Source organism: Bos javanicus, chromosome 2, assembly GCF_032452875.1.
Source record: "Bos javanicus breed banteng chromosome 2, ARS-OSU_banteng_1.0, whole genome shotgun sequence".
Taxonomy (NCBI): Eukaryota; Metazoa; Chordata; class Mammalia; order Artiodactyla; family Bovidae; genus Bos; species Bos javanicus.
In genome coordinates this window covers 129,367,755-129,395,309 of record NC_083869.1, presented here as the reverse complement: position 1 = coordinate 129,395,309, position 27,555 = coordinate 129,367,755, and the positions used below count along the sequence as shown (strand labels likewise).

At 48.9% G+C, this 27,555-nt stretch overlaps 1 protein-coding gene and 1 long non-coding RNA gene across 4 annotated transcripts in view; one reads left to right on the top strand and one right to left on the bottom strand.

Annotated features, from left to right (window-relative positions):
- Positions 1–139: 139 nt before the first annotated feature.
- Positions 140–5,911, top strand: LOC133233644 (uncharacterized). The gene is made up of 2 exons (XR_009731791.1): positions 140–331; positions 1,097–5,911. It is a non-coding gene; the product is annotated as an uncharacterized LOC133233644 (long non-coding RNA).
- Positions 5,912–8,408: 2,497 nt separating this feature from the next.
- Positions 8,409–27,555, bottom strand: part of TCEA3 (transcription elongation factor A3) — a 45,672-nt gene continuing 26,525 nt past the window's right edge. For 2 of the 3 annotated variants that reach the window (XM_061393624.1, XM_061393636.1), the window contains 6 exons: positions 23,706–23,869; positions 23,478–23,533; positions 19,332–19,487; positions 12,764–12,910; positions 11,020–11,091; positions 8,409–8,522 (listed from right to left, as the gene is read on the bottom strand). In XM_061393624.1, coding sequence (XP_061249608.1) covers positions 8,514–8,522; positions 11,020–11,091; positions 12,764–12,910; positions 19,332–19,487; positions 23,478–23,533; positions 23,706–23,869 — 604 coding nt within the window. In that variant the 3' untranslated portion in view covers positions 8,409–8,513. Of the gene's footprint in view, positions 8,523–11,019; positions 11,092–11,230; positions 11,388–12,763; positions 12,911–19,331; positions 19,488–23,477; positions 23,534–23,705; positions 23,870–27,555 lie in introns of all 3 variants that reach the window. The other variant, XR_009731788.1, reaches the window with a different exon arrangement.

Genomic DNA, 27,555 nt, shown 5'->3' with positions numbered 1-27,555 from the left:
TTATTAGGGACTCCCACCCTCTTCAAGTTATAAATATCCCCAGAACCTTGGCCACGTGCCCAGAAGCCTGTTGTCTCTAACTGTACAGGAGACTTCTCTGCCTGGGCTGGGAAAGGGGCTTTTCTTTTGTTTTGCAGATATGTCCATCCACCAAGTGACTTGAATTTTTTTCATCAAACGTGACTCTAGGCTACGCTTTTATTAGTGAGTGTTCTGTTCCCAGTGCCCAGTTATTTATGGTTAATTAATCAAGTGTTTAAAAAGAACTCAGGACCCTACCCAGCCAGGAGGCAGACTCTCCCACTCCCCACTCTACATTGCCAACTGTGAGGTAAGAAATTTTTTAGATACCACAGAATTGTACCATCCCTCCCCCATCTAAAATTAATATGGGAACCACACACACACACACACAAAATAGAATTGTAGAGGATCCCCAAGAGGCGGTGTCCTGAGTGGGAAGTGTGTGGGCATCAAGGTCAGACAGACCTAGGTTGGAATCCAGGCTGTGTATCCTTTGGAAAGTCATTTAATCGCTCCAGGCCCACTTCCCTTTCTGGTGAAATTGGGTAATCTGTACCTAAGGTGGTGGTGAGCAGTAAGATGATTTAAAGCATTCCATACAGAGAAAGCACTCAGATGATCGTTGATATTACTATTAATCCTGCCTTTGGTGGCAGGAGAGACTTTCAGAAAGCCTGTGGATATTTTCACTGGCTTAGAACATCTGGGAAGTCAAAGTGGCTGGATAGCTTTGGAGATCTGCTGGTAACCTTATTATCCAGAGTGTTTCAGTGAAAATCCAGAGGGAGCTGGCAGTTGAGTCAGTCTGTTGAGTTCAAGAGAACTGGTGTATTGAGCCAAGTAGAGCAGAAGTATTTGGGGCTACCAAAAACCCAGCCAGGTGAGGCATCACGCTCCCAGGGAAAGCTCTGGGACAAGGGAGAGAGATCAGCTCAGAGTTTGCAGGTTTCTAACTGGGGCGAAGGTGAGGTGAGTGCCCGAGCCCCTCAGCTCAGTGGGGCTCCCTTTTCATCCCTTCTCTGACAGATTGCTTTGTAAACTTTCTTAGGCCTTTTCTTTCCCCTTGTTCCAGAGCTTTAAGTCCTTCTTTGTCCTCTCGCCGCCGTTTCTTTTATTCCTCAGGCCTGCCTGGGGGCAGGACGACTCTCCAAGCCCAGCTTGGCTGCTTGCCTCCTCCTATGAGTAAGTGCTTTTCTCTTTTTTCACCTGGGACCCTCCAGAGGGTTGAGAAGAAGGGGGGCTGAGAGTGGACGGAAAGCATGAGTGCATTTGGTGGGGAAGAGGGGGAGGAAAGACACTGGGTGAGGGGTTTCCTGTTGCAGCCTTCAGCTGGACTCCGAGGGTTGGGGTCACTGGAGAAGGAGGTGGCTTCCTGCCCCATTGTTAGGACTTCATTGTTTTCTTGAATACTACTGTGGGTGGGTTTTCAGTAACTAACTTGGAAAGCTGTGTTCCCATTTTTCAGCATACAGTCAGCACCTACTGTGTGCAGAGGCAGCAGCACAGCCTGCCACTGGAGGAGGGGGCCAGGTGAACAGTTTCATCAGGGTCTCCAATTTAGGCTTTTGACAATGTCTCCAAATGGGGTTTTACATTATGTCACATCCACTGACCAATTTGATCAAAGAGCCTCCTTACATATCCTGAAGCTTGTTTCTTATTAACAGACTGCTGTGCCTACTAAGCACTATAAATTGTTATATCTTAATAAGTCTTGTATATATAATGTATAAATACAATATATGATATTTATATAAATATATAATACGAGGAATGATGCTAAGGCTGAAACTCCAGTACTTTGGCCACTTCATGCGAAGAGTTGACTCATTGGAAAAGACTCTGATGCTGGAAGGGATTGGGGGCAGGAGGAGAAGGGGACGACAGAGGATGAGATGGCTGGATGGCATAACTGACTCGATGGACATGAGTCTGAGTGAACTCCGGGAGTTGGTGATGGACAGGGAGGCCTGGCGTGCTGCGATTCATGGGGTCACAGAGAGTCGGACACGACTGAGCGACTGAACTGATAATACAAAATATTATATTTCTTATGCTTTAATAAATCATATGTTTATTAATATTTATTAATATATCTTAATAAATCATATAATTATCTGTGAGCGGCACAATTATAATTTTTTGTATTTGGAAGTATTCATTTGCTAGACCTTGAAAAAGATGCCTCAATATTTGTGATCTTGTTGCCTCTTCATTTTGAAATATACCAAGAACATTAAAAAAATAAAAATCAGTGATCCAAAATCCTCTTTACCCCTGCTTGGAGCAGAGATGAAGATGTCCTCATCTTAGCACAAGGAGCTGGGAGCGTGGGGAACACACTGAGTTACAGACGGTCACTTCAGTCCAGATGCGAGAGCACTCTGATGAGCTAACTAGTCTGCTCCAAACAGGGGCGGACTCAGAGCTTGGGGAGGTGGGTAGGGGAGGAGTCTTCACAGAGGAGGCGACAGAGCTGGCTCGCAGAGACCGTAGGAGTCTTGGAGGTGGAGAACGAGGGGAGGGAAAGCATTCCAGTCTTCCAGAACAGCATGTGCGCAGTCAGGGAGGCGTGAAAGGACAGAGCGTGTTTCAGAATGGTCAGGATTGGGTATGGTTGGAGGGAAGAACGTGGGGGTGGAGTGGCAGGGGAGGAAGCAGAGCAGGCACGGTCTCTTATGTCCCTTTGCCCGCCCGCCTGCCTGCCTCTGGCTCTGAGTGTGGGTCAGCAGTGCTGGTGACAAGGTGCAGATGGGGTGGGGGGTGGCCTGGGGTGAGAAGAGCAGATTGACTCTGCAGGAGGAGAGGGGGGAGGCGGGGACTGGGAAGCTCTTTCTGACCTCATGCATTTCAGTTGGTTTTCTCCTGAGAGTGTCACTACTTTGAAAAAATGTAAACAGTTGCATTAAAAATGTGCCACAGGCTTATTTAGTACTGTTTCCTCTATTGACAGGCATCAGGCCTGATTCCACATTTACAGTGTATCTGTCCTATATCAGCTTGGCGCTGGGAGATAGGACACTGCCCGTCAGTGACTGCAAGGCTGCCGTGAGGATTACACATGAGAACGGCTGCAAAGCGCAGGGGCCCAGAGGAGGGCCCTGGCACCCAGTGGCCACGATGGTCATGGGAGAGGCAAACGCAGCACAGACGCTGTCTCAGGTGAAACCGTGCTTCAGAGTGACTCAGAGTATGCGTGGGGCCCCGAGCTCAAGGCCAGATTCTGTCTCCTACAAGCAGATCACTCTCTGAACCTGGATTTCTCGGTCTGTAAAACCAGTATAATAATACAGTACATAGAGACATAAAGTAGAATAGGGCTTGCCAGGGACTTAGGGAAGGAGGAAATGGGGAATTGTTTAATAGGTACAGAAGTTTAGTTTTGCGAAACGAAAAGTTGTGGAGATCGGCTGAGCAACAGTGTGGATGTTCTTGGCATTGCTGGACTGTATGCACACTTAAGAATGGTGAAGATGGCTAAGTTTTTGTTACGTGTATTTCCCCGCAATTTTAATTTTGTTGTTTTTGCGCACAACTTCATTTAAAACCCACCAGTTCTCAACCCACAAGTTTTAAACAAAACAGTATAATAATAGTAACCTAGTTCAGGGGGGTCTGAGGGTTAGTTGAGACAATATAAAGTACCGCCCTCCCACCCCCCGCCCCATACTCATACCAATAGCTGATACTCACTAACTGGGTGCTTTGTGTCAGGTGTGATTCTAATGAATGCTCACAACAACCCTATGAGCTCAGTGTTATTATTTCCATCATTTTACAAATGAAGGATGAAGGCATGACGTTTACATAATGTGCCCAAGATACTCAGCTAGTAAATGCTCAATAATTAATAAATAATATTGACACTGTCATACAAAGAAATTATCTTTGTCATGGTAGAATGCTGTGTAAAAATTAATAGCATTTCATGGTACTGTAGAAGTTCTGAGGAACCATATCTTTCAGCCAGGGGATCAGGGAAGACTTCATAGAAGACATGAGCCTCGAAGAAAGCCTAAGATTTGGACTGGGATGGGGGTGGGGTCAAAATAGGCAGCCACAGTTGGGAAGGTCCGTCAGGTTTGCAAGAACAGGACAAATAGCTCCCTTAGGCTGGCTATATCGTAAGAGGCAGCAAGGGGAGAAGGTAAACCACTAAAGACAGGCAGGAACTTTTAAAGTCAGACCAAGGACAGCTGGTGAAAATCCACTGAAAATGCCTGAGGGAATGATGCTTAGAGCCACGCATGGCTCGTGCAGGTAAGGTAGGGGGTGTATTTTTATTTTTATGGCCATACTGCACAGCCTGTGGGATCTTAGTTCCCTCTCCAGGGATCAAACCTGTGCCCCCTGCATTGGAAGCTCGGAGTCTTAACCTCTGACTGCCAGGAAGTCCAGGTAGGGAGTGTTTTGAGTTGGGAGTATTTTGAGTCAAGTATGAGGCCTTTGCATCAATCCAAAAAAAAAAAAAAAAGCCACCTGAGAGAAAATGTTGATGGTGGCAGTGGAGAGAAGGATTGGGCAAGGGAGACTCTAGAACTGATAACTGATAAGATGAAGAGGACAAGGGGAGAGGGTCAAAGATGGGTCTAAGTAAGGAAATAGTTGACAAACAGACAAGACAGGATTTAAGAAAGAGAAGATGTGAACTCAGTTTGTGACGGACTGGACTGAGAGGGCCAGTGGGGTACTTGGAGGAGAAACCAGATAGGCGCTTGGAGACTTAAGTCTCAAGCTCAAAAAAAAAGAAAAAACCAGACCCCCAGATCTAAGACCGAATTTGGTAGTCTGGATAAGACTAAGGCTTTTCTATAGGATTTCAGGTTTCTGTAACGCCTGAAATCATCTAAACTGATTGTAGGATCTTGACTGTGGTTTTCAAGGTCTTTTGGCCCTAGCATTCCTGGTGAGACTGTTGCTTCTGTCTCCCCTAAGGCCATCCTTTCCCCAACACCGCCTGCCTCCCCCCCCCAACCACCCCTCGGAAAGGTAGCATTCTCTGCCCCTAGGAAGCCTTCGGGGGAGGTAGAATTAATACTGACTCCCTTGCAGCTCACACTCTCTTCATCTTTGAAATTAGGGAGGGCATGGATTAAACCACGTGTTCCCGACAACAGTGAATGCAAAGCCCACGTGATAAAGAGCACAGCTTGACCAGTGTGGCTGGAGCACCGTGGGTCAGGGAGAGGCCGAGGCAGCACTGCAGGACCCGGTAGGCTCTGCCACAAGCAGTGGGAAAACATGGAGGGCTGTAAAGGGGGCTGATGGAGAGGGGGGCTGCAACGTGATCAGATTTGCAGTTTCAAAAAGCCTATTCTGGTCAGTGCCGTGGAGAGCATGAATTGGAGGGGGTCCCGAGTGGATACAGGAAGACTGGCTGGGAAGGTCCTGATGCCTGCTGACCGACAGTCTGAGGCCTATTCATGCTTTTCTGTGTCCTCTCGTGAACGTAGATGTGAACTGCATAGATGTGGGAACTGGAGACGACTTGTTCTTCTGCTGTTTACTCTGACTCATCTCCTTTGTAAACAGGTTATTCAGGGTGGAGATTCAGTTTTGTGTTCTTTCCTTTGCTGTAAATCCCTGTGACAGCAGAAGCACAATGGATATTCAGATGGAGAAGTGAATACTGAAGATCGCCCAGGCTGCCATCTTTAAATAGCCCCAAAGTAGCATTTATTGACATTATTATATCAGTAGTGGTTGATAGTTTGTTCTGCATTTGTTGTTGTTGTTGAATCCATTTGGGGAGGGGTCCTTATTTTCCCAATGGGAGCCTTGACCAGGTGATTTCTGTGTCCTTTTGACATACTTCCATCATCCATCGAGTATTCCCTTGCCTTCTATTTTTTTTTAATTATGTATTAAAACAATTTATGTATTTTTATTTTTGGCTGCACTTTGTTACTCTGCTCAGTCATTCTCTAGTTGTGGTGAGCGGGGGCTTCTCTTTGTTGTGCCGCGTGGGCTTTACTTTCGGAGGGTGGGGGCTCCTCTCTGGTTGCGGTGTGCGGGGTTCTCCTTGCAGTGGCTTCTCTTGTTGCAGGGCCCCAGCTCTAGGGCTCCTGGGCTTCAGTAGCTGGGCGCATGGGCTCAATAGTTGTGGCGCACAGGCTCAGTTGCTCCATGGCCTGTGGAGTCTTCCCAAATCAGGGATCAAACCTAAGGGATCGAACCCATGTCTTTTGCATTGGCAGGCAAGTTCTTTACCACTGAGCCATGATGGAAGCCCTCTGCTTTTGATTTCTAGACATTTGGAGGGAGGCTTAAGATATTGCAGAGAAAAGTCTAGATATCTCAACCATGACTACTCAAAGCGTGGTTTGTGGATCAGCAGCATTGGAATCACCTGGGAGCTTATTGGAAATGAAAAAAATCTCAGGCCCCACCCCAGACCCACTGAATCAGAATATCTGCATTTTAACATGATCCTCAGGGGATTCCCACCCTTATGACAGCTGAAGAAGTACCTGGGTATCTTAAACAACGTCCCTCTGCCTTCCTGCAGGTAATATTCATACCTCAGGCATGTATCACATGCCATCATCCCATCTGGTATGGAGTCTGTGCCTGTGGGTCTCTTTCCCTGCCAGGCTGAGGGTTCCTGGAAGGTAGGGGCAGAGCGCTGTGTCTGCCCCTGCATCTCTCATAGCCTCGAGCACAATGACAGGAAGCAGACCACCAGAGTTTCAGTCTTGGATTTGATATTTGTGAGCTTTGGGTATTGTATCTTCTGTGAGTGAATTTTCCATCTTCCCAAAGGACCCATCCTACATCTGACTGCTAAAAAGCTGGAGATGGTGGCAGGTTTCTGTAGTTTATTTACAGGCTTCATCTATAGGAAGAGGCGGTTGGATAGAAAGAGGAAAGTTATCACAAATTCCAGAGTGGATGATGCCAGGGCACATAAGAAACGTGAGCTGAAGTTACCCCAAAAACCTGCCCTAAGAGTGAGCCCCAAGGCAGATGGAAATGCTGTGAAGCAGGCACTAGGCCCACTCCCACTTTTAACGAGTAAGTAAATGACTCAGAGAGGTTAAGGGACTTGCCCAAGCTCCCAGGAGTTCACAAGCTCCTGCGTGCTCAGTTGTTAAGTCATGTCCTACTTTTTGCGACCCCAGGGACTAGAGCCCGCCAAGCTCCTCTGACAATGGGATTCTCCAGGCAAGAATACTCGAGTGGACTGCCATTTCCTTCTCCAGGGGATCTTCCTAACCCAGGGATTGAACCCATGTATCCTGCATTGGCAGGTGGATTCTTTACCACTGAGCCACCCGGGAAACCTCTTTTTGTTTCACAAGCTCTTACGAGTTAGCTATTTCAGGAAACAAGTGTCCAGGAGGCTCAGCCTAGGGCTGCTGGAAGGCCAGGGACAGTCAGAGACTGAGACTCAGGACAGATGCACCAGACCTGCTCCCAGGGCTTTTTCAGAAGGTTCCAGCTTTGCCTAAAGTTTCCTATTGGCTTAAAAAGCAAGCCAACTTCATCGTGGGAGAAGCACAACAGGGGCCTTGTGCCCTGAAGACTTCCTCTGTAGCTCAGGGCACAACAGAGCTGTGAGGAACGCATTGCCTGGGCCTGACGGGTTCCAAGGCTCAGGATCTCCCGGGGGCCACCAACTCAGGCACTGCTTCTTCACTCAGAAACTCTGAGCTCAAGATGATGCATGGCCTACCTAGAGGGACCAGGTCTGGAGTCCTCAGAGCCCTGCCCCCCACATCAGCTAGGAATAGGGAAGAGCAGAACGTTTGAGAAGAGATGAGGGGCGGGGAAGAGATCTTCCTACATGGTGTGGAAGTCATGTCTGCCTTAGCCAAATTTGATGCCGTGTGCCAACTGTTCCGCAAGTGTGACTCACAGTGGAGTGGGTAAGATCTGAGTCAGTCTGGTATTTTTCAACTCAGAAAAGACTGAAAGGTTCAGATGTGAGGGAAGGAACTCAAAGCAAAGGTCTGCCAGCTACTATCAAATATACTGCCCCTTAGCTCTGGGGCTCTGAAGTCTTGAGTTTTTCTGCAAGAGGTCTGTCCACATGGACTTAGAATCACCCGTTAGCCTCCCCCATTCGCCAGGGCCTGTCAATGTGCTTCTGCTCTACTGTGCTCAGTTGTGTCCGACCCTTTGTGACCCCATCGACTGAAGCCCACCAGGCTCCCCTTTCCGTGGAATTTTCTAGGCAAGAATACTGGAGTGGGTTGCCATTTCCTCCTCCAGCAGATCTTCCCAACCCAGGGATCGAACCCGCGTCTCCTGCAACTCCTGCATCAAAAGGGGGATTCTTTCCCTACTGAGCCACCTGGGAAGCCCATCCCTATTGATAAATGATTAGTAATTTGTAAAGGAGTTCTCCCTCTGATCCCTAATGCCCCATTCAGAGTTCAGCATTTCTCTTCATCTTAATTTTTATTTTTCTCCAGTTTACGAAGGGCTTGGTGGTTTCTCTTTGTTCTTCCTCACCTTGTTCACTGAAATCCTGGTTGGTGGTTCTGTCAGCAGAACTACAAAACCAAGAAGGCAACAGCGTTTTAGAACTTTCTTTGCGCCACTCAAAGAGGGTAAAGGCACGTGGAGGGGACGTGAAAGGGAAGGTGGGGTCTGGTGCCACGCAGGATTGTGTTCATTCACTCAGTCGTGCCCGACTCTTTGCCACCCCGTGGACTGTAGCCCGCCAGGCTCCTTGGTCCATGGGATTTTTCAGGCAAGAATACTGGAGTGGGTTGCCGTTTCCTCCTCCAGGGGATCTTCCCAGCCCAGGGATCAAACGTGCGTCTCCTGCATTGGCAGGCAGATTCTTTACCACTGAGCCACCCGGGAAGCCTGGAGCCACACAGAGCAGTCCAGATCCCTGCCCTGTCACTCTTAGCGGCACAACCCTGAACAAATCACTCATCTGTAAAATGGGACCATAATGCCGATCCATGAAGAAAAAGATAAGCAATGAATGGAAATTTGATGCCGGACATGTGGTGGGCTCTGAATTTATGGTCAGAAACCACCATGATTATTACTCATAGCTTGGTTAGACAGCAGGCCTCCCACATGGCAGCGGACGCTACCTGGAAATTTTGTCCAAAGCCACGTAGCTGCCACCTCTAGTGGGACCTGCCTCTCCAACTTCCAAATTCCAGTTTCTCTCTGGGAATCAGGGAGGAGGAGTTGGGTTTGGAGCATGTAGAATGTCTTTTGCCCAACAGTAACACTCATAAAAGCTACTATTTATTGAGCAGTTACTCTGGGCTAAGCAGTATTAACATACATCAACTCATTTCCTCCTCATAGTCACCCTGTGAGATAAGCACCATTATAATACTTGCATTTTCACAGGGAAAGAAGTAGCTCAGACAGGTTAAATGACTTGCGAGCTCCCATGATACTAACAGGTAACAACTGTGAATAATAAGAATGGTGGTTTCTAGGCACCAGGCATATATATGCTCGGGACTTTTTATGTGGTTGTACAGGTTGTTCACAAGAGAGCCTCCCCACAGGAGCAGGTTGGGGCTGAAACTCCATCCCTGCTGTTTCCCAAGTTCTGGACCCAAGTGCAAGGCTACATCTACCTGCAGGAAGAACACCTTTCCCTAATTTGACAAAGATACCATTTGAGCTGTCAGAGGCCCTGTTTTTTTTCACATGTATTACCTTCTCTAATCCTCAAAATAGCTCTGTGGGCTATATTCCTACCCTTATTTTATAGATGAGGAAATCCAGGCCTAGAGAGTTCAGGGCACTTGGCAAAGTCACTTTGTGAGTGATAAAGCTAGGATTTGAGCTTGATACCCAAGCCTGTGCTTGAAACCAGTATGCCATTATCCTGGCTTCACCTCTAAGTGCTCAACAGGTGAATGAAAGAAGAAAATACATAATCATCTGACTTTTACCCTAAAAAAAACATGGCAGTTCTTATGAGGCCCCAGGGCCGTCAAGGCCCTTCATAAAGTCATAGAAAGGTCAGGAATTTGGAGCACTGTCTTTCCGTGCTCCAAACTGCTTGACTTTATGCTCATTAACCATTTCAGTAGCTCAATTTCCTCATCTCAAAGTGAGAGTAATATTATGAAGAAACGTTTCTCGTAGTGGTTGCAAAGCATGTGTATGTATGTAACAGTCTTCATAATCAGCCCGGGAGAAAGGCGTTAGCATCACCCTTTAGCTCAGGGAGGTGGTGACATGCTCAGGCTCACACAGTGAGTAGGGCAGCGTGGAGATGGGAAACCAGGGCTCCTGACTCCAGTCTCACGCTCAGTCCTCGCTAAGGACCTTACAACTTTTGAAGCACCTGCCGGCTGCCCGGTGACCCAGACAGCACACAGCACACATTCAAATCAGACGGCACTGGAATGGGACATTAATCATGTGACCACACTCAGGTGGTTCAGAAGACGGGGTGGGAAGGAGCACTCCAGGGGCAGCCTTTGCTTGGCTCCCATGCCTGAAGACAAAAAGGCCGCCTTTGCGGGAGCTGGGGCTGCCTGGGTGACAGCCTGGGGTAACGTAAGGCTTTTCCAGAGTTGCCTTAGGAGGGGAGGACGACCTGGGTGCATTTGAGAGCAGTGCCTGTTTGACAGGGCTCAGTCGTCCCCTGGCTGTGACCGGGCTCAAAGGAAACAGCATCTGTGGAAGCACTTTGCAGAGAGGTGTGGTCCAAGTGCAGAGGGCTATTGTTTTTCCTTCCCACCCCGCCCTCCCCGCAACCCCGGGGATCTCAGGATCTCCATCTGTGTTCAAATGACAGACTTGCCCATCCTGTGATAAAATGCCGGCTGCTGTCCCCACCCCAGCTGGGTGCTTTCCAAAACAAAAACGTGCACACACATGTGTCCTCTGGCCTTGCCTTCCCAACAATGCACCGCTATCTCCAGCTCTGCAGACCTGCTCTGTGCAGGCTGGCAAACTGCTCCCCCAGCCCCCGTTTGGAGCTGTGTGCCTACTACTTCTTAAGTGGGGCGGCGCCTGAGGACGACAGGGGAGGAAGAAGGATACAGACATACAGACCTTCCAGCGATTGCCACACTCGTTGCATAAGACAAAGGTTGTCATGGGCTCATCAGCGCTGCGTGTCTGCACCTGAGAGAAAAAAGAGAGCGGGACCACTCGTGAAGTCGCCCACCCCGCTCTTGGACCTGCCACGGCTCCCACTGTAGAAGTAGGTCAAATCACAGAGGCTGGCGCTGTTATTCCCACGCCACTTTGGCAGTGCCCTCACCACTGAGACTCCATTGTGTGTGCACATGTTCTCCTCTCTCCTCGCGGGCCTGTCGGCTCCCTTCCAGTATCTCACTGGCTCAGCCTGACCTCTGCGCTCTTCTTGTTGATCCTTCTGAACTGACTGACCTCTCTTCTCTTGCTTCAAGACTCATCTCCTACAGGAAAAATGAACACATCCCGTTGGATGTACCTCTCTGATCAGAACTGAGTGAGCTGGAAGCACTCTTAGGGATCATTCCGTTTCTTCTTCATTTTACAGGTGGAAGAACAGAAGCCCGGAGAGGAAAGAGGATTTGAAGGTCATGGGGGATATTTAGTGTTGTTTTCTGGTTTCTTATCCCTTTAACTAGACCGTTCAGGTCCAGAAACCAGGTCTGCCCCAGCAAATCCCAGGCATTTCTGGATGTAACAACTGCTGTTCTGATTTTCTGCAGTCCACCCTGGACGGCCATGACATGTAGCAAGTTGTGGCTTTGAAGACTCTTAGCTGTGAATGGTGTCAGCTGGTGTCTGTGGGATGGGAGGGAGTCCCCGGCTAATGAGTGTGCCCAGCCGTGGGCCAGGAGGACACAGCACAGCACGGCCTTGTCACTGCAGAGCAGTGACACCCCAGCAGAGAGAACTCTGCAGACAGCAGGAACCTGCACACACATCTTTGGATTCCTGCATGGGAATTCTCCAAGGGACTCCTGGAAGGCAGGGCTGACTATTCCTGCTGCAACCACATGTCCCCAGGGGCAAGGTGCTTGCTTGACAAGCAGATGGGGGAATGAATAGAGTTCTAGAATAACAGAAAGTGAAGTCGCTCAGTCGTGTCCGACTCTTTGTGACCCCATGGACTGTAGCCTACCAGGCTCCTCTGCCCATGGGATTTTCCAGGCAATAGTACTGGAGTGGATTGCCATTTCCTTCTCCAGGGGATTTTCCTGACCCAGGGATCGAACCCAGGTCTCCCGCATTGTAGACAGGCGCTTTACCGTCTGAGCCAGAATAACTGAGCACTAATCCAAATCCAAGAATATTGGTGCCTCAAGGGCATAACATGTGTAACCCAGAAACAGGAGGCCAGGCCAGGGCAGTGGTCTTCACCCTCAGGACTCAGGGCTCAGTCCCTTAGGCTTTACCACCAAGTTGGCTGGACTGGAGGCAGAAAGGTCTGGATCTGGGCTTATTATTCTTTCTGCCACTAACCGTCTTTGCCGCTTTAGACAAAGCCTGTCCGCTCTGGACCTCAGTCTCCCCGTGTGTGAAGTGAGGAAGCAGAGTTTTTATTGCCAAGTTCTCTTCCAACCATCTGTGACTCTGCAGAAGTTCTGTGCCCCTTGTAGGTCTGGTCTTCTTATGCTGGCTGCAGGACAGATGTTGTCGCACCTCACACAGATCTGGGTGCTTCTCTCTGCATCTTTTCTAGAAGCCACAGATGTACCATGCTGGTGAACCAAGATGTGCCCTCTCCGCAGCCTAGCATTGTAGCCCCTCCTCCCGCTGGCGTGTCCCTCAGCTCCTTCTGGTCGCCGCCCCCATGCCATACCTGGTTGTAGGTGCAGTTCTTCTTCTTGCACTTGCTGCACTGGAAGAGGTCGGTGGTGGTGCCGCCGGTCTTGGCCATCTGGTGCTCACGGATGGCCTCTTGGGTCATGGCATTCCTCAGTTCCCTCAGCTCATCACTGGCCATTTCCTGGAGAAAAAGGAGTGTGCCCTTCAGGGCTAGGGAGCCCCCAGGAGCTCTACCCCACACCTGGGTTTCAGGGAGCTTGAACAGAGGAAGGGGGACATTCTGGACTGGAAGGAAGCCTGGCCCTGTCCCGGCTGGGGCAAGGCTTTACCGGAAGAGTCCCCGTTCTGCCTCTGGGTGGCAGGTCAAACCCCGGGCTCTGACCAGGCCAAGTACAGCAGGGCAAGTACGGGACAGCACAAGACAAACAGCGTCCGCCCAGAGTCAACAATCTCGTGTACATTTTCTCAGCTCTGGTGCTCACAACGCCTGCCAAGGACCTCAGGAACCTGCCTGAACCTTCCTGCTTAAGCTTATTTGACCACTGACCTCGTGATCTGTGATGTTCCCGTGTCCTTCCGGGCTGGACTTGACTGAAAGCCTGTCTAAGCTGTGATTACCATTCAGCCAGGCCATTGTGCCTGGTGGGAACCTTGGCCTCAACTCTCTACAACTTACTGCAGCTACCCCACCCAAGCAGGACCTGAGGCTCCTGGGTTCACACCACTGACTGCTCACCTGTGATTGCATCATGGAACATCTTTTTCTATAACGTTCCTATAGAATAGAGCCTCCTATCTCCTGTCAGCTCCCTGTAGACACCCAGTCTATGCATTATCCAGGCCCTCCCCTTTGTTTTGTCTATCTCCCTAGACATCTCACTTGCCTTGACCTTCTTCCAGAAGAGAGGGGGACACCCAAGCTGGAGAGAGCTCTAGTTAGCCTCGGTTTAGGGGGAGGAAGATGGCTGAAGCTAATTTTTTTTTTTTTTTGGCTTCAGCACATAGCATGTAGAATCTTAGTTCCCTGCTAGGGATGGAACCCATGCTCCCTGAAGTGGAAGTGTGGCGTCCTAACCACTGGACTGCCAGGGAATCCCCTGAACCTAATGTTAAAAGAGAATCTGGGGAGCTCCTTGGTGGTCCAGCGGTTAGGACTTGGTGCTTTCACTGCTGTGGACAAGGTTCAATCCTTGGTCGGGGAGCTGAGATCCTACACACCTCGTGGCATTTACCAAATTTAAAAAAAATAATAAGAGAGGATTTGGCACTGGCTAAACATTTTAATTACTACCATTTAGCCTGACCCCTTAAATCGTGGAGAACAGAGTTGGCCTAAAGGTCAAACAAATCTTGTGTGCTGATTTCTGCATTATAACCAATTGTGTTTCCTGATAAAATGCAGATTCCTATGAATCCAAAACTCTATGGGCAGGCCCAGGAATATGCATTTTTACTAGTGCCCCCAAGTTATCATTGGAGAAGGAAATGGCAACCCACTTCAGTATTCTTGCCTAGAGAATCCCAGGGATGGGGGAGCCCTAGTGGGCTGCCGTATATGGGGTTGCACAGAGTTGGACACGACTGAAGCGACTTAGCAGTAGCAGCCAAGTCATCCTGTGTACATGAAAGCTTAACTCCTAGTGTGTCAAGTGCAAGGACTAGGTCCTAACCACGGGCAGGGTAGACAAAGCAAGTCATCATGCTCAGTTGTTTCCGACTCTTTTCAACCCCGCAGACTGTAGCCTGCCAGGCTCCTCTGTCCATAGGATTTCCCAGGTAAGAAAACTGGAATGGGTCGCCATTCCTTCTCCAGAGGATCTTTCCGACCCAGGGATCGAACCCACGGTTCCTGCAGCTCCTGTACTGCAGGTAGATTCTTTACTGCTGAGCCACTGGGAAAGCCCACAAGTCAACCCCAGGCTATATAAGCAAAAAGCAGCTGACTTTAATGTTGGGGGACTTTCCAGAGCATACTATATTTGTTCTTTCAAAGGGTATTGGATATCAATCTCTTGAATGCCTTTCACAGCACTGACACGCTGGTAAACTGGCTTTGGCCACGGCGGGTGGCTGATTTGTAGCATCCACCAATTTCCATGGCGTAAACAATCCCACCACAGCCTTTCAAGCTACTGATGTGATGTAACTGAACACAGAGTTGGGAACAGCTACACACGATCATCGCTCTGGAGCTGGTAGGCACCGACAGTGCACCACTGCCCCTAAGCCCTATGGACTGAGAGATGATTTGGTTCCTGTCTCCAAGCATTCACCTAAGATTTCAAGACAGTGTTGTTGTTCAGCTGCTCAGTGGTGTCTGACTCTGCGACCCCATGGACTCAGCACACCGGGCTTCCCTGTCCTTCACTATTTCTGGAGTTGGCTCAGACTCATCCATTGAGTCAGTGATGCCATCCAACCATGTCATCCTCTGTCACCCCCTTCTCCTCCTGCCCTCAGTCTTTCCCAGCATCAGGGTCTTTGGAACTAAAGCAAAGGTCTGCAAAGTGCAGGGAAAGCCTGACTAGTGGCTAACTGCCTGGGGGCAGGGAGGCTCATTAAAGAAATTGACACCTTCACCAGACTTGAAAGATAAGCGCAACTTCCCAAGGGGCATGGCACATTCCAGAGGAAGAGAATAATAGATGTGAGAGATCAGAGGACAAGACTAATGTGTTTGGGGAAGGGTATTTGGGGTGGGTTCAAGGTGAGGAATGTGGGAGACCAGGCCAGGGTCAGACTGTTCCAGCTAAGAAACAGACCAGGAAATCAACTAAACTTCAATTAAAAAAGAGAGTGAGAGAGAGAACAGGAAAAAAAATCTATCCACTCACTAATCCATTTACCTATCTTTGCCTGCCTTATTTAGGAAGCACATCAGAGACACATGGAGTAAGTACAGTAATATGAAAAATAAGGTTGAAAATGAGGGAAGTAAGCGATGACACTGGATCTTCACGTCACGTACAAGGTGAATTTGAAACATATTTGTTGAGCACTTAAGACTGAGCGACTTCACTCTCACTTTTCACCTTCATGCATTGGAGAAGGAAATGGCAACCCACTCCAGTGTTCTTGCCTGGAGAATCCCAGGGATGGCGGAGCCTGGTGGGCTGCCGTCTATGGGGTCGCACAGAGTCGGACACAACTGAAGGGACTTAGTAGTAGTAGTAGTAGTAGTAGTAAGACACAGCAGGCACTGGCCTTGACGCTGGGAGCAGACAAAGCCCCTCTCCCTGCAGGCTGTCAATGTATCCACTCAACAGTTCTAAGGGATATTTCAGAATCCACCCCATTTTCTGAATCACCTGGGTGTGAGAGGAAAAGCAGAACGAAGGAAACATGAGGGCATCAGGTGGACCAGGAAAGAGACATAGAAAAGGAGTTAGGGAGACCCAGGAGGCAGAGAGGGATGGCCAGTCACACGTGCGCATCCGCTTCGCCAGGCTCTGTCTGATGGGAGCCCCTGTCTTCTGAGCCACCGCATAGCAGGCAGCCCAACCCCAAGCTGTTATTTTTCTTATTGGAGCAACAATGGTCCTGTTCAGTTCAGTTCAGTCGCTCAGTCGTGTCTGACTCTTTGCAACCCCAAGGACTGCAGCACTCCAGGCCTCCCTGTCCATCACAAACTCCCAGAGTTTACTCAACCTCATGTCCATCAAGTTGGTGATGCCATCCAACCACCTCGTCCTCTGTCGTCCCCTTCTCCTGCCCTCAATCTTTCCCAGCATCAGGGTCTTTTCCAATGAGTCAGTTCTTTGCATCAGATGGCCAAAGTATTGGAGTTTGGGCTTCAGCATCAGTCCTTCCAATGAATATTCAGGACTGATTTCCTTTAGGATGGACTTGTTGGATCTCCTGGCAGTCCAAGGGACTCTCCAGTCTTCTCCAACATCACAGTTCAAAAGCATCAATTCCTCAGCACTCAGCTTTCTTTGTAGTCCAAGCTGTTATTTTTCTTATTGGAGCGAAAATGGTCCTGTATTTCATTATTATTATTTTGGCTGTGCTAGGTCTTCGTTGTTACGAAGGCTTTTCTCTAGTTGTGGTGAGTGAGGGCTGCTCTCCCGTTGTGGTGCCTGGGCTTCCCACTGCAGTGGCTTCTCTCGTTGCAGACCATGGGCTCTGGGGTGCACACAGGCTTCCGTAGTTGTAGTTCCTGGGCCCTAGGGCACAGGCTCAATAGTTGTGGCCCACGGGCTTAGCTGCTCCTCAGCATGGGAGCTTCCCGGATTAGGGATCAAACCCATGACTTCTGCATTGCAGGTGGATTCTTTACCACTGAGCCACCAGGGAAGCCCTGATCCTATATTTCTTATAGAAATTTCCTGCCTAGAGTAGAAGCTGACCCCAAGAAGAAGGCCCTCTGGACCTCTGTTGCCTGGGGTGCTGGCGGAGGCCCTTTGGTGGCTGGCACTGGCAATCCCCGGGGAGGCCTGGTGTGGTCCTGGCTTGCTGTCCTTGGCCTGGTCAGCCTCTTCTTGGGCCTGTTGATCACCTGATTCTCTTGCCCTGTTCTAGTGAATAGTCCTTGGATGGGGCCAGAGTTGGCTGGTTACTTTGCTGAGACTTCTGGAGCCTTTGTCCTAACTCAGGCACCCAGCTCTGTTCCAGCCTCGGGCTTCTGGGAACTTGCCAGGCGTGGCTCACACCCATGTCTACACCTTGCTGTTGGTTTTCCAGGGCCCGGTTTCCCAATGTCTCTGCGACCGCCTGTAAGACACTCTGATGATAGCATTCTCATGACACACGCACAGAGGCAAAGGGACCCCAGAGCCACAGAGTGAGAGGCAGATGGAAACGCAGGCTGGGTTCCCATCTAAGTTGCAGCGCCACCTCACAAGGAAAGAGGATACTGTTAAGCCAAGTTGCATGTGTAACCCTGGGTATATGTTGTTGCTGCTGCTGCTACTGCTAAGTCGCTTCAGTCGTGTCCGACTCTGTGTGACCCTGTAGACGGCAGCCCACCAAGGCTCCCCGTCCCTGGGATTCTCCAGGCAAAAATACTGGAGTGGGTTGCCATTTCCTTCTCCAGGGGATCTTCCCAACCCCGGGATCGAACCCAGGTCTCCCGCATTGCAGGCAGACGCTTTAACCTCTGAGCCACCAGGGAAGCCCCTTTAAACACTTTACATATGTTAACTCATTCTGTCCTTCGTGAGATAGCTGTTATTCCCAATTTACAGATGAGAAAACTGAGGCATAGAGAGGTAAAGTGGCTGGTCTAAGATCACATAGCTCAGCGGCAGAGGCAGAAGTCAAACCAGGGCAGTTTGGTGCAGCTCCCAAGCTTCTAACCACTGCACATACTCCCTCAAACAAGCTTGTTCCCTTTTCCTTCCCTTAGTGACTCCTTCACACTGGGTCAATCCTTCCTTCCTATTAAGTTCCCACAGTGGCTCTATCATGGCAGCCACCACCTCTGTATGAAATATATCTGTATACATGTCTGTTGTGCTCCATAGAGTCAGGGACTGATTCAGACTTGGGCCCAGAGCTGGGGAATGGGATGTAGGATTGAACGAGGCAGAAGAGGGAGGCAGATCACAAAGCAGGGAGGAGGGACTTCCCTGGTGGTCCAGTCGTTAAGAAGCTGCCTTCCTATGTGGGGGACGCTTGCTCCTTGGAAGAAAAGCTATGACCAACCTAGACAGCATATTAAAAACCACAGACATTACTCTGCTGACAAAGGCCCGTCTAGTCAAAGCTATGGTTTTTCCAGTATTCATGTATGGATGTGAGAGCTGGACTATAAAGAAAACTGAGAGCCAAAGAATTGATGCTTTTGAACTGTGGTGTTGGAGAAGCCTCTTGAGAGTCCCTTGGACTGCAAGGAGATCCAACCAGTCCATTCTAAAGGAAATCCTAAAGCTGAAGCTCCAATACTTTGGCCACCTGATGAGATGAGCCCACTCATTGGAAAAGACCCCCATGCTGGGAAATATTGAAGGCAGGAGGAGAAGGGGGAAAGAGAAGAGGAGATGGTTGGATAGTGTTACCGACTCAATGGACATTGGTTTGAGCAAGCTCTGGGAGACAGTGAAGGACAGGGAAGCCTGGCATGCAGCAGTCCACGAGGTCGCAGAGTCAGACACAACCGAGCCACTGAACAACATGTGGCGGATGCAGGTGCAGGGGAGCTAAGACCCCACGTGCCACGGAGCAACAGCCCGAGCGCCACCTCTGCACTGCGATGAAGACCTGGCGCAGCCAAAACAAAAACAAGCAAACAAACGAACTAAAGTGGGGAGGAGCAGATGCTCCGAGGCTGAACAGCTTGGCTCCTGGCATCACCCTTTTCTGGCTGTGTGCACAGGCGAATCAGTTAAATCCTCTGAACTTCAGTGTCCTCACCTGTAAGACTGGAGATGATAAACATTTCTGCCTCCGTTGGTGTGAAGCTAAACTGGCCCATGTGCCTGAAGCGATGAGTGCAATGCTGAATGCCTGGTAGCTGTGTTCACTGTTCTGACCCAGAGGCCCTGAGGGATGGGGCGTCCGAGATGGTCCCTAGCTAAGGTAGCCCCTGGCTTATCACTGCGTCGCAAGCCTCTGCCTCTCAGCCTTGGGCAAGACTGGAGGGGCCCCGGCCCCGCCCTCACCTCTGCTGTCATCTTGGCAATGAGCCCCGTGGAGATGGCCCCGCTGAGCACGTTCCGCCTCAGGCCGGGATTCCTGGGGTCCTTGAGGTTGCTGATGCGGCTGCGTACGCGGTTCCGGTACTTCATGTCCGTGCTCTTGAGCTCCTGGTAGATATGTGACACAGTCAAGGGCCAGCCAGCCACTCATAGAGGGGCCCGGGAGCATGGGGAGCCAGTCCCTGAAGCCTGAGGAGCCCCAAGGCCATCTCTCTCTTTCCTTGGACTCGCCTCACCCCAAGTGCTCGAGTGAGTACCCCCAACTTGGACAGGGGTCAGACCCCTTCATGGCCTCTGACTCCCCAAGTCAGGGTCCTCACGTGGGCATTTGGGATCAGCCACATATCGGGGACAGGAAACAGCCTTCAAGGTGAGATCGGGTCATCACAAGCGCTGTGGGGCCAGGGACCCCAGGAATGGGCAGTCTGGGTTTGTTTGAGCCTCCTGTGTGACCTCAGGTGAGCCCACGACCTCTTTGTGCCTCGGCTTCCCTCTCCATAAAACACAGGTTGTCACGAGGATTCCCTGAGCTAAGCTGCACGCTGCACTCGTGTGGTGGTTGGGGCGCGTCAAATGCTCAACTTTTAGGGGCTTAGATGATAGTGATGACGATGACCCCCTAGTTTGGAAGGGCTCCTGGACACTTTTAAGTCCAGCTGTCAGAGGAAAACATCATATTGGGGGCCACGTGTCTAAGGCTCTAGGAAGTATTACAATAAAGAACGCATTGGCTTTTGTTTCATCTGGTGTCCGAGCACATTACAACACAGAACAGCCTCCCCTTCCTCTCTTTTTCTCTAGGAATACCTATTGCAGAACGCACTTTGGGAATTGCTGGTCAGTTACTTTGCTCATTAATAGATGAGGAAGCTGAGGCTCAGAAAGGGTACAGGCCCTTGCTCAAGGTCACAGGGCACATTCCCGGCAGAGGCAGGGCTGGAAGCCAGACTCCCTCCTGACGGTAACACTCTCTTCTCCACTCACCCAGCAGGAAGTCACCCCTGGCCACCGACCACAGGGAGTTCTCTGTCCAGAAGCTGCATCCCAGATGGGCCTCCTCCTTGCTCCCTCCCCCTCCTCCCTCCTCCAGAGGAGCTCAGGGAACACAGCCACATTTTCTTGGCCTCCGCGAAGCCAAGAAGAATCAGGAAGATGAAGCCTTTTCTGGGAAAACCCCTATATATACGAGAAAGAAACTGTGGGGAATGTGGAGAAACGGACACAGCTGGCTAGCTCCAAGTGGTGGGAGGGAAGGTGGTGGTATTTATTTTTCCTGTTTTTGTTTGTATAGTACAATAAAATCTGAGAAGGAAGAATATGCTCTCATGCACTTGAAAGCCCCAGTATTTGTTTAAAAATCTTATGTGTTTGGGATCCTTGGAAGTGGAGATGTGCTTGATAAGTGGGGACAGCAGGGCTGAGGATCCTTTCGTCCGCCTCTTCCTGAGTCTGCCTCCTTTCATCAAGGTCACAGAGGAGGATGAGGCGGAGCAGACCCAGGCATCACTGACCTCCTGCCCCCCCTCCCCCCAACCTCCTCCCCACCCCGACATGAGCACACGTGAGCCCCAAGGCTGCCATGTTCGTCCAGGCCCCCAAACTCCTCCTCCCTCTGACCTCCCACCACCTATGAACAAAGAGCTGAAGGGTTGTTGGTGCAGCTCTGATGGCCTTTCCTTCAGAAGAGGGTCATTCAGAGGACGGAAGGCCATCAGCGGAGGCCATGCACTGGGTCATCTTCTCTAACTGGGCTTGAAGGTGGAGGGACCTTCTCGGAGGGACAACTGTTCGGGAGAAAACAAAGATGAAGCTCGTAATAGCTCTGATGCCTCGTGTTCTGTGTTCCTGAATTAATTAGAAATTTTGAGAGTGAATTTGGACAGGAATGAGATTAGTTCAAGAAGTGCTGGTTAATAACCAAATGATGGTGGAGGGAAACTCCCAGGAGATGTGTTGGAGGCTATTAGGGTGGTTCTTAGGCAAGAGATCGAGGGAGGCAAATCTGTTTTCTGAGACTGGCCCCTGTACCTTCCCTAACCTGCTGAGCCCCTAGGTAGAGCCCAGGAGGCCAGGAAAGGGCCTCAATGGGACACTCACACCCCTGTTCCCTGGGGAGTCCGTCCCCAGCCTCCACACTTCTTTGATACGCAAAGATTTGTCTCCAGTAAAAGGAATTCTATGCATTCACTCAGTGGGGCACAGTGTGGAGGCCCTTCTTCTCTCAAGACAGAAATCTTGGGACTTCCCTGGTGGTTCAGTGGTTAGAACACCATGTTTCCAGTGCAGGGGGCCTGGGTTCTATCCCTGATTGGGGAACTAAGGCCCAGCAAGCTCAAGGCATTGCTAAAACAACACAGCAAGTAAGTGTCAGTAAGTAACTCCTGGTCACTCAGTCTTGTCCAACTCCACGAGCCCATGGACCGTAGCCTTCCAGGCTCCTCTGCCCGTGGGACTTTCCCGGCAAGACAACAAAAAAAGCAACAAAAAAACTTTCAGTTCAATTGGCCAGACCACACCGCAGACATCTCCTCTGTCTATACAAGGCTGCTTTCAGATGGTGGGAGCATGGCATATAGGGGAAGAACTCAGGACATGGAATCCAAAGACTAAGGTTTTCAGTTCAGCTTTGACACTCAGTAGTTCCCGAGCCTCAGTTGCCTCATCTGTAAACTGGGAACAACAGCCCCTGCCTCACAGAGATTGTTGTAAGTGTTAACAGAGGTTGTTATTGTTCAGCCACTAAGTCTTGTCTGACTCTTGGTGACCCCATGAAGCTCGCCAGGTTTCACTATCCTTCACTATCCCCTAGAGTTTGCTCAAACTCATGTCCACTGAGTCAATGATGCCAACCAATCATCTCATCCTCCATTATCCCCTTCTCCTCCTGCCCTCAATCTTTCCCAGCATCAGGGTCTTTTTCAGCAAGTCAGCTCTTTGCATCAGGTGGCCAAAGTATTGGAGTTTCAGCTTCAGCATCAGTCTTTCCAATGAATATTCAAGACTGATTTCCTTTAGGATTGGCTGCTTTGATCTCCTTGTAGTCCAAGGAACTCTCAAGAATCTTCTCCAGCACCACAATTCAAAAACGGCAATTATTTGATGTTCAGTATTCTTTATGGTCCAACTCTCACATCCATACATGACTACTGGAAAAACCATAGCTTTGACTATAAGGACCTTTGTTGGCAAAGTGATGTCTCTGCTTTTTAATATGCTGCCTAGGTTTGTCATAGCTTTTCTTCCAAGGAGCAAGTGTCCTCTAATTTCACGGCTGCAGTCACCATCCTCAGTGATTCTGGAGCCAAGAAAATAAAGTCTGTCACTCTCTCCACTTTTTTTACCTGATGCCATGATCTTCATTTTTTGAATGCTGAGATTTAAGTCAGCTTTTTCACTCTCCTCTTTCACTTTCATCAAGAGACTCTTTAGTTCCTCTTCGCTTTCTGCCATTAGGGTGGTATCATTTGCATATCTGAGGTTATTGATATTTCTCCCGGCAATCTACAGAGGTAGGAAGTGTCGACTGACCAAGACACAGAGCCTGATACTTGGGGGGTCAAAGACGGGAGTTGTTATCTTCAGAGGAGGAAGAGAGGGAAGGCTGAACGTGAGGAATGCTGTCCTCTCTTTGTGTCTCACCTCCTCGATGATGTCACAACCCAGACCTGTCAAGACACAGCCTCTCTGAGCCCTGAGCCCTCGGGTTCTTTTTATTTTTGGCTGTTTTTCTGGCTGTTACAGCTTGCATGATCTTAGTTCCCCGATAAGGGATTGAACCCAGGCCCCTGGCAGTGAAAGCGTGGAGTCCTAACCACTGGATGTTCAGGGAAGTCCCAACCTTCAGGTTGTAGAGTCACACTTGCTGGGTTCAAATCTTAATTATGCCAGTACTATTAGCTGATGGGCGTTGGCAAGGACTTACCTGCTCTGAGCCTCAGTTAACCTCACCTGTAAAATGAGGGAACCTTCCCTGTGAGATTGCTCTCCACATGAAATGAGGTACTGCTTCTAAACAGCCTAGCCCACTCACTGTCCTGGATCCCTTGCATTTGGGACACCTGCTGCTGGACAGTTTAGGTACCCACAGCCCTGGCACAGCTCAAGGATATGATCTTCAATTTCTGATGCCATCTTGTCACAGTTGACTCCATAGTCCTTGTAATCATCTAAAAGAGATTCGGGAAACATAGGCATCAGTTGAAGATGACCTTGGCAGTGAAGCCTGTTTGTACAGGGGACTCCAGCATCTTGTACCACTTTCATGGTGTGGAGAAAAACCACCTCTCCCAGATCTTGGGGAGCCCTTCCCTCCCCGGCCACTGGTTCAGGCTCTCTCACCATCCGCCTTCAGAGCCGCAGAGAGCATCTCCACACACTTGTCCCGGACAGAGTCCCCCGTGAGATAGCAGGGCGCCAGGAGGCAGACGGAGGGGGCGAACGTGGGGCTCGAGGGGCTGCTGGGTGTTCTGGGGGTCTCCGCTTTTGATTTGCTGCTGTTTGATCTGAGGATGACAACCAGTAACGGACATGTTGACAACAAGCGAATAAAGCATTTTGTTGAGCACCAGTGTTTTCATGGATGATCTCCTTTAATCCTCATAAAAACTCTATGAGGAAGGTGCTATTTTAGGCACTTGACATGGATCATCTCATTTAATCCTCTGAGGTTGGTACTATACTTATCCCCACTTTAGAGTTGTATTTTAAGTGTGTTTTAGAGAGAGAGAGAGAGATGTGCACATCTGGAAACCAGCAGAACCAGAATTGAAACCCAGGTGGGTGAACACTGGTACCCAGGCACTTAGCCAACCGCTGTGCTCTGCTGAGAGGTTGCAGAGCACTGTTCGACGCCAATAATTCTATCACCCACCATGCTAGCTGCTCTCTCTCATCTGCTCTCATAGAACCGTCTGTTTACTCATTCGATAAATATTAGGCATCTATTCTCCAGGTACTGTACTGAGAACAAGGCATAAAGCAGACAAGTCAGAAGAGTTCTTCGCTCAAGGAGCTATAGTCCAGTGAAAAATGAATTTACCACCAGTTAATTGGCTTTTGACTGAACTGAACTGAATTGCCTTTCACCATGTGTCAGGAACTGTGCAAGGCCCTTTAGGAGCATTTTCTAATTTGGACCTCAGAGCAGTCCTTGGAGGTAGATACTGTAATCACCACCATTTGCAGATGAAGAAACAAGGGACAGATCTGCCTAAAGTTACACTGCTAAGATTTGAAACCAGATCTATCTGATTCCAATGCCTGTGCTCTGAACTCCTATGATACACCACCTAAGAATCATCCCGTTTTGGTTTTGGCTTAAAAGGCCACAAATATATATGCACTGGAGGGATAACCATGTTTCCTAGTCAGCTCAGGCTGCCATAATAAAATACTATAGACTACGTTACTTAGCAGCAATTCATTTCTCACAATTCTGGAGACTGGGAAGTCTAAGATCAAGGTGTCCGTTAATCTGGTTTCTGGCCAGAGCTCTCTTCTGGGCTTTATACAGCCACCTTCTTGCTAAGCCCTCACATGGTGGAGAAAGAGCAAGTAAGTTCTGAAGTGTCTTTTCAGTTCAGTTCAGTTCAGTTCAGTTGCTCAGTCATGTCCAACTCTTTGCAACCCCATGAACTGCAGCATGCCAGGCCTCCCTGTCCATCACCAACTCCTGGAGTCCACCCAAACCCATGTCCATTCTATTGGTGATGCCATCCAACCATCTCATCCTCTGTTGTCCCCTTCTTTTCCTGCCTTCAATCTTTCCCAGCATCAGGGTCTTTTCCAATGAGTCAGCTCTTCGCATCAGGTGGCCAAAGTATTGGAGTTTCAGCTTCAACATCAGTCCCTCCAATGAACACCCAGGACTTATCTCCTTTAAGGACGCTAATCCTACTGGATCAGGGCTCCATCCTTATGACCTTATTTAACCTTAATTACCTCCCTAATGGCCCTATGTCCAAATACAGTCATGTTGGGGGGGGTTGGGATTTTAACATATGAATTCTGGGAAATCACAGACTTTCAAACAGTAACACCATTTCAAAAACTTTTTTTTTTTTTTTTTGGGCTGCACTGCATGGCATGCAGGATCTTAGTTCCCCAACCAGGGACTGAATCCACACCCCTTGCAGTGGAAGCTCAGAGTCTTAACCACTAGACTGCCAGTGAAGTCCTAACACCAGGTTAATAGCAATTCTCTCTCTTAGATGGGATTACAGGAGATTTTCACTTTCTTCTTTCACATACATATTTTCTAAGTCTGCCCTAAAGAACATATCTGCTTTTGTCATGAGACACACCTTTCTTTTTGGTTTGTAATATTTGACAATCATGAGTGGTCCCTCTGTGCTGATGGCTCAGATAGGAAGTTTCCCGTCTTCCTGTTCTCCAGTAAAAGTGGAGGCAACCTGAGTGTCCAGGGCTTCCCAGGTGGTGTGATGGGAAATCCAACTGCCAATGCAGGTTCAATCCCTGGGTCAGAAAGATCCCTTGGAGAAGGAAATGGCAAAACACTCCAGTAGTCTTGCCTGGAGAATCCCACGCACAGAGGAGCCTGGCGGGCTACAGTCCACGGGGTCACAAAGAGTCGGACATGACTGAGTGACTGAGCACACACATAAAGCTGAGTGTCTGTCCATCAGTTTATGAATGTATAAACAAACTGTGGTATGTAATACAACAGAATATTATTCAGCTATAAAAGGAACAGAATTCTGAAACATGTTACTTAGAAGACATTATGATGAGTGAAATAAGCCAAATACAAAAGGACAAATACTGTAAGCCTCCACTCATATGAAGTCATATGAAGTACCTAGGGTAGTCAAATTCATAGAGACAGAATGCAGAAAGGTGTTGGGAGGAACAGAGAATGGAGAGTTATTGTTTAATTGGAAGGAAAGTTATGACCAACCTAGACAGCATATTCAAAAGCAGAGACATTACTTTGCCAACAAAGGTCCATCTAGTCAAGGCTATGGTTTTTCCAGTGGTCATGTATGGATGTGAGAGTTGGACTATAAAGAAAGCTGAGAGCCGAAGAATTGATGGTTTTGAACTGTGGTGTTGGAGAAGACTCTTGAGAGTTCCTTGGACTGCAAGGAGATCCAACCAGTCCATCCTAAAGGAGATCAGTCCTGGGTGTTTATTGGAAGGACTGATGTTGAAGCTGAAACTCCAATACTTTGGCCACCTGATGTGAAGAGCTGACTCACTGGAAAAGACCCTGATGCTGGGAAAGATTGAGGGCAGGAGGAGAAGGGGACAACAGAGGATGAGATGGTTGGATGGCATCATTGACTCGATGGACATGGGTTTGGGTGGACTCTGGGAGCTGGTGATGGACAGGGAGGCCTGGCGTCCTGCGGTTCATGGGGTCTCAAAGAGTTGGACACGACTGAGCAACTGAACTGAATTGAACTGATAGAGTTTTAGTTTTGAATGATGAAAAAGTTCTGGAGATGGAAGGTGGTGATGGATATATAAAAATGTCAGCATACTTAATACTAGTGATTTGTATACTTAAAAATGATTAAAATGGGTAAATTTTATGTTATATATATTTTACCACAATAAAAAAAAATCTGTATAGTAAGTTCAATGAATAAGAGCAGCCAGAAACCCTGAAATAAGTGATGGCAACTAATCTGTTTTAAATACTGGGTTGGCCAATAAGTTCATTAGGTTTTTCTATAGGACATAACTGAGAAATCCAAACGAACTTTTTGGCCGACCCCATATTTGGCAAATCTTTTCTTTTTTTGATGTGGACCATTTTTAAAAAGTCTTTTGAATTTGTTACAACATTGCTTCTGTTTTATGTTTTGGCTTTTGGGCCACAAGGCATGTAGGATCTTAGCTCCCCAGCCAGGGACAGAACCTGCGTGCCCTGCATTTGAAAGGCAAAGTCTTAACTACTGGACTGCCAGAGAAGTCCCATTTGCTAAATCTTAATTCACTGGAAATGATGAAATATCTTTTTTTTTTTTTTTTTGGTCTCATGATGCAGGAAAAAAACGGTTAAAGTGGCGAATTCTTTGGTGGTCCAGACTTTAAGGACTTTGCACTTTCACTGCTGAGGGTACGGATTCGATCCCTGGTCTGGGAACTGAAATCCCACAGGTTTCGTGATGGCCCAAAAAAAGGGTGGTGGGTTTGAAGTGGTAAATTTTGTTATATATACTAC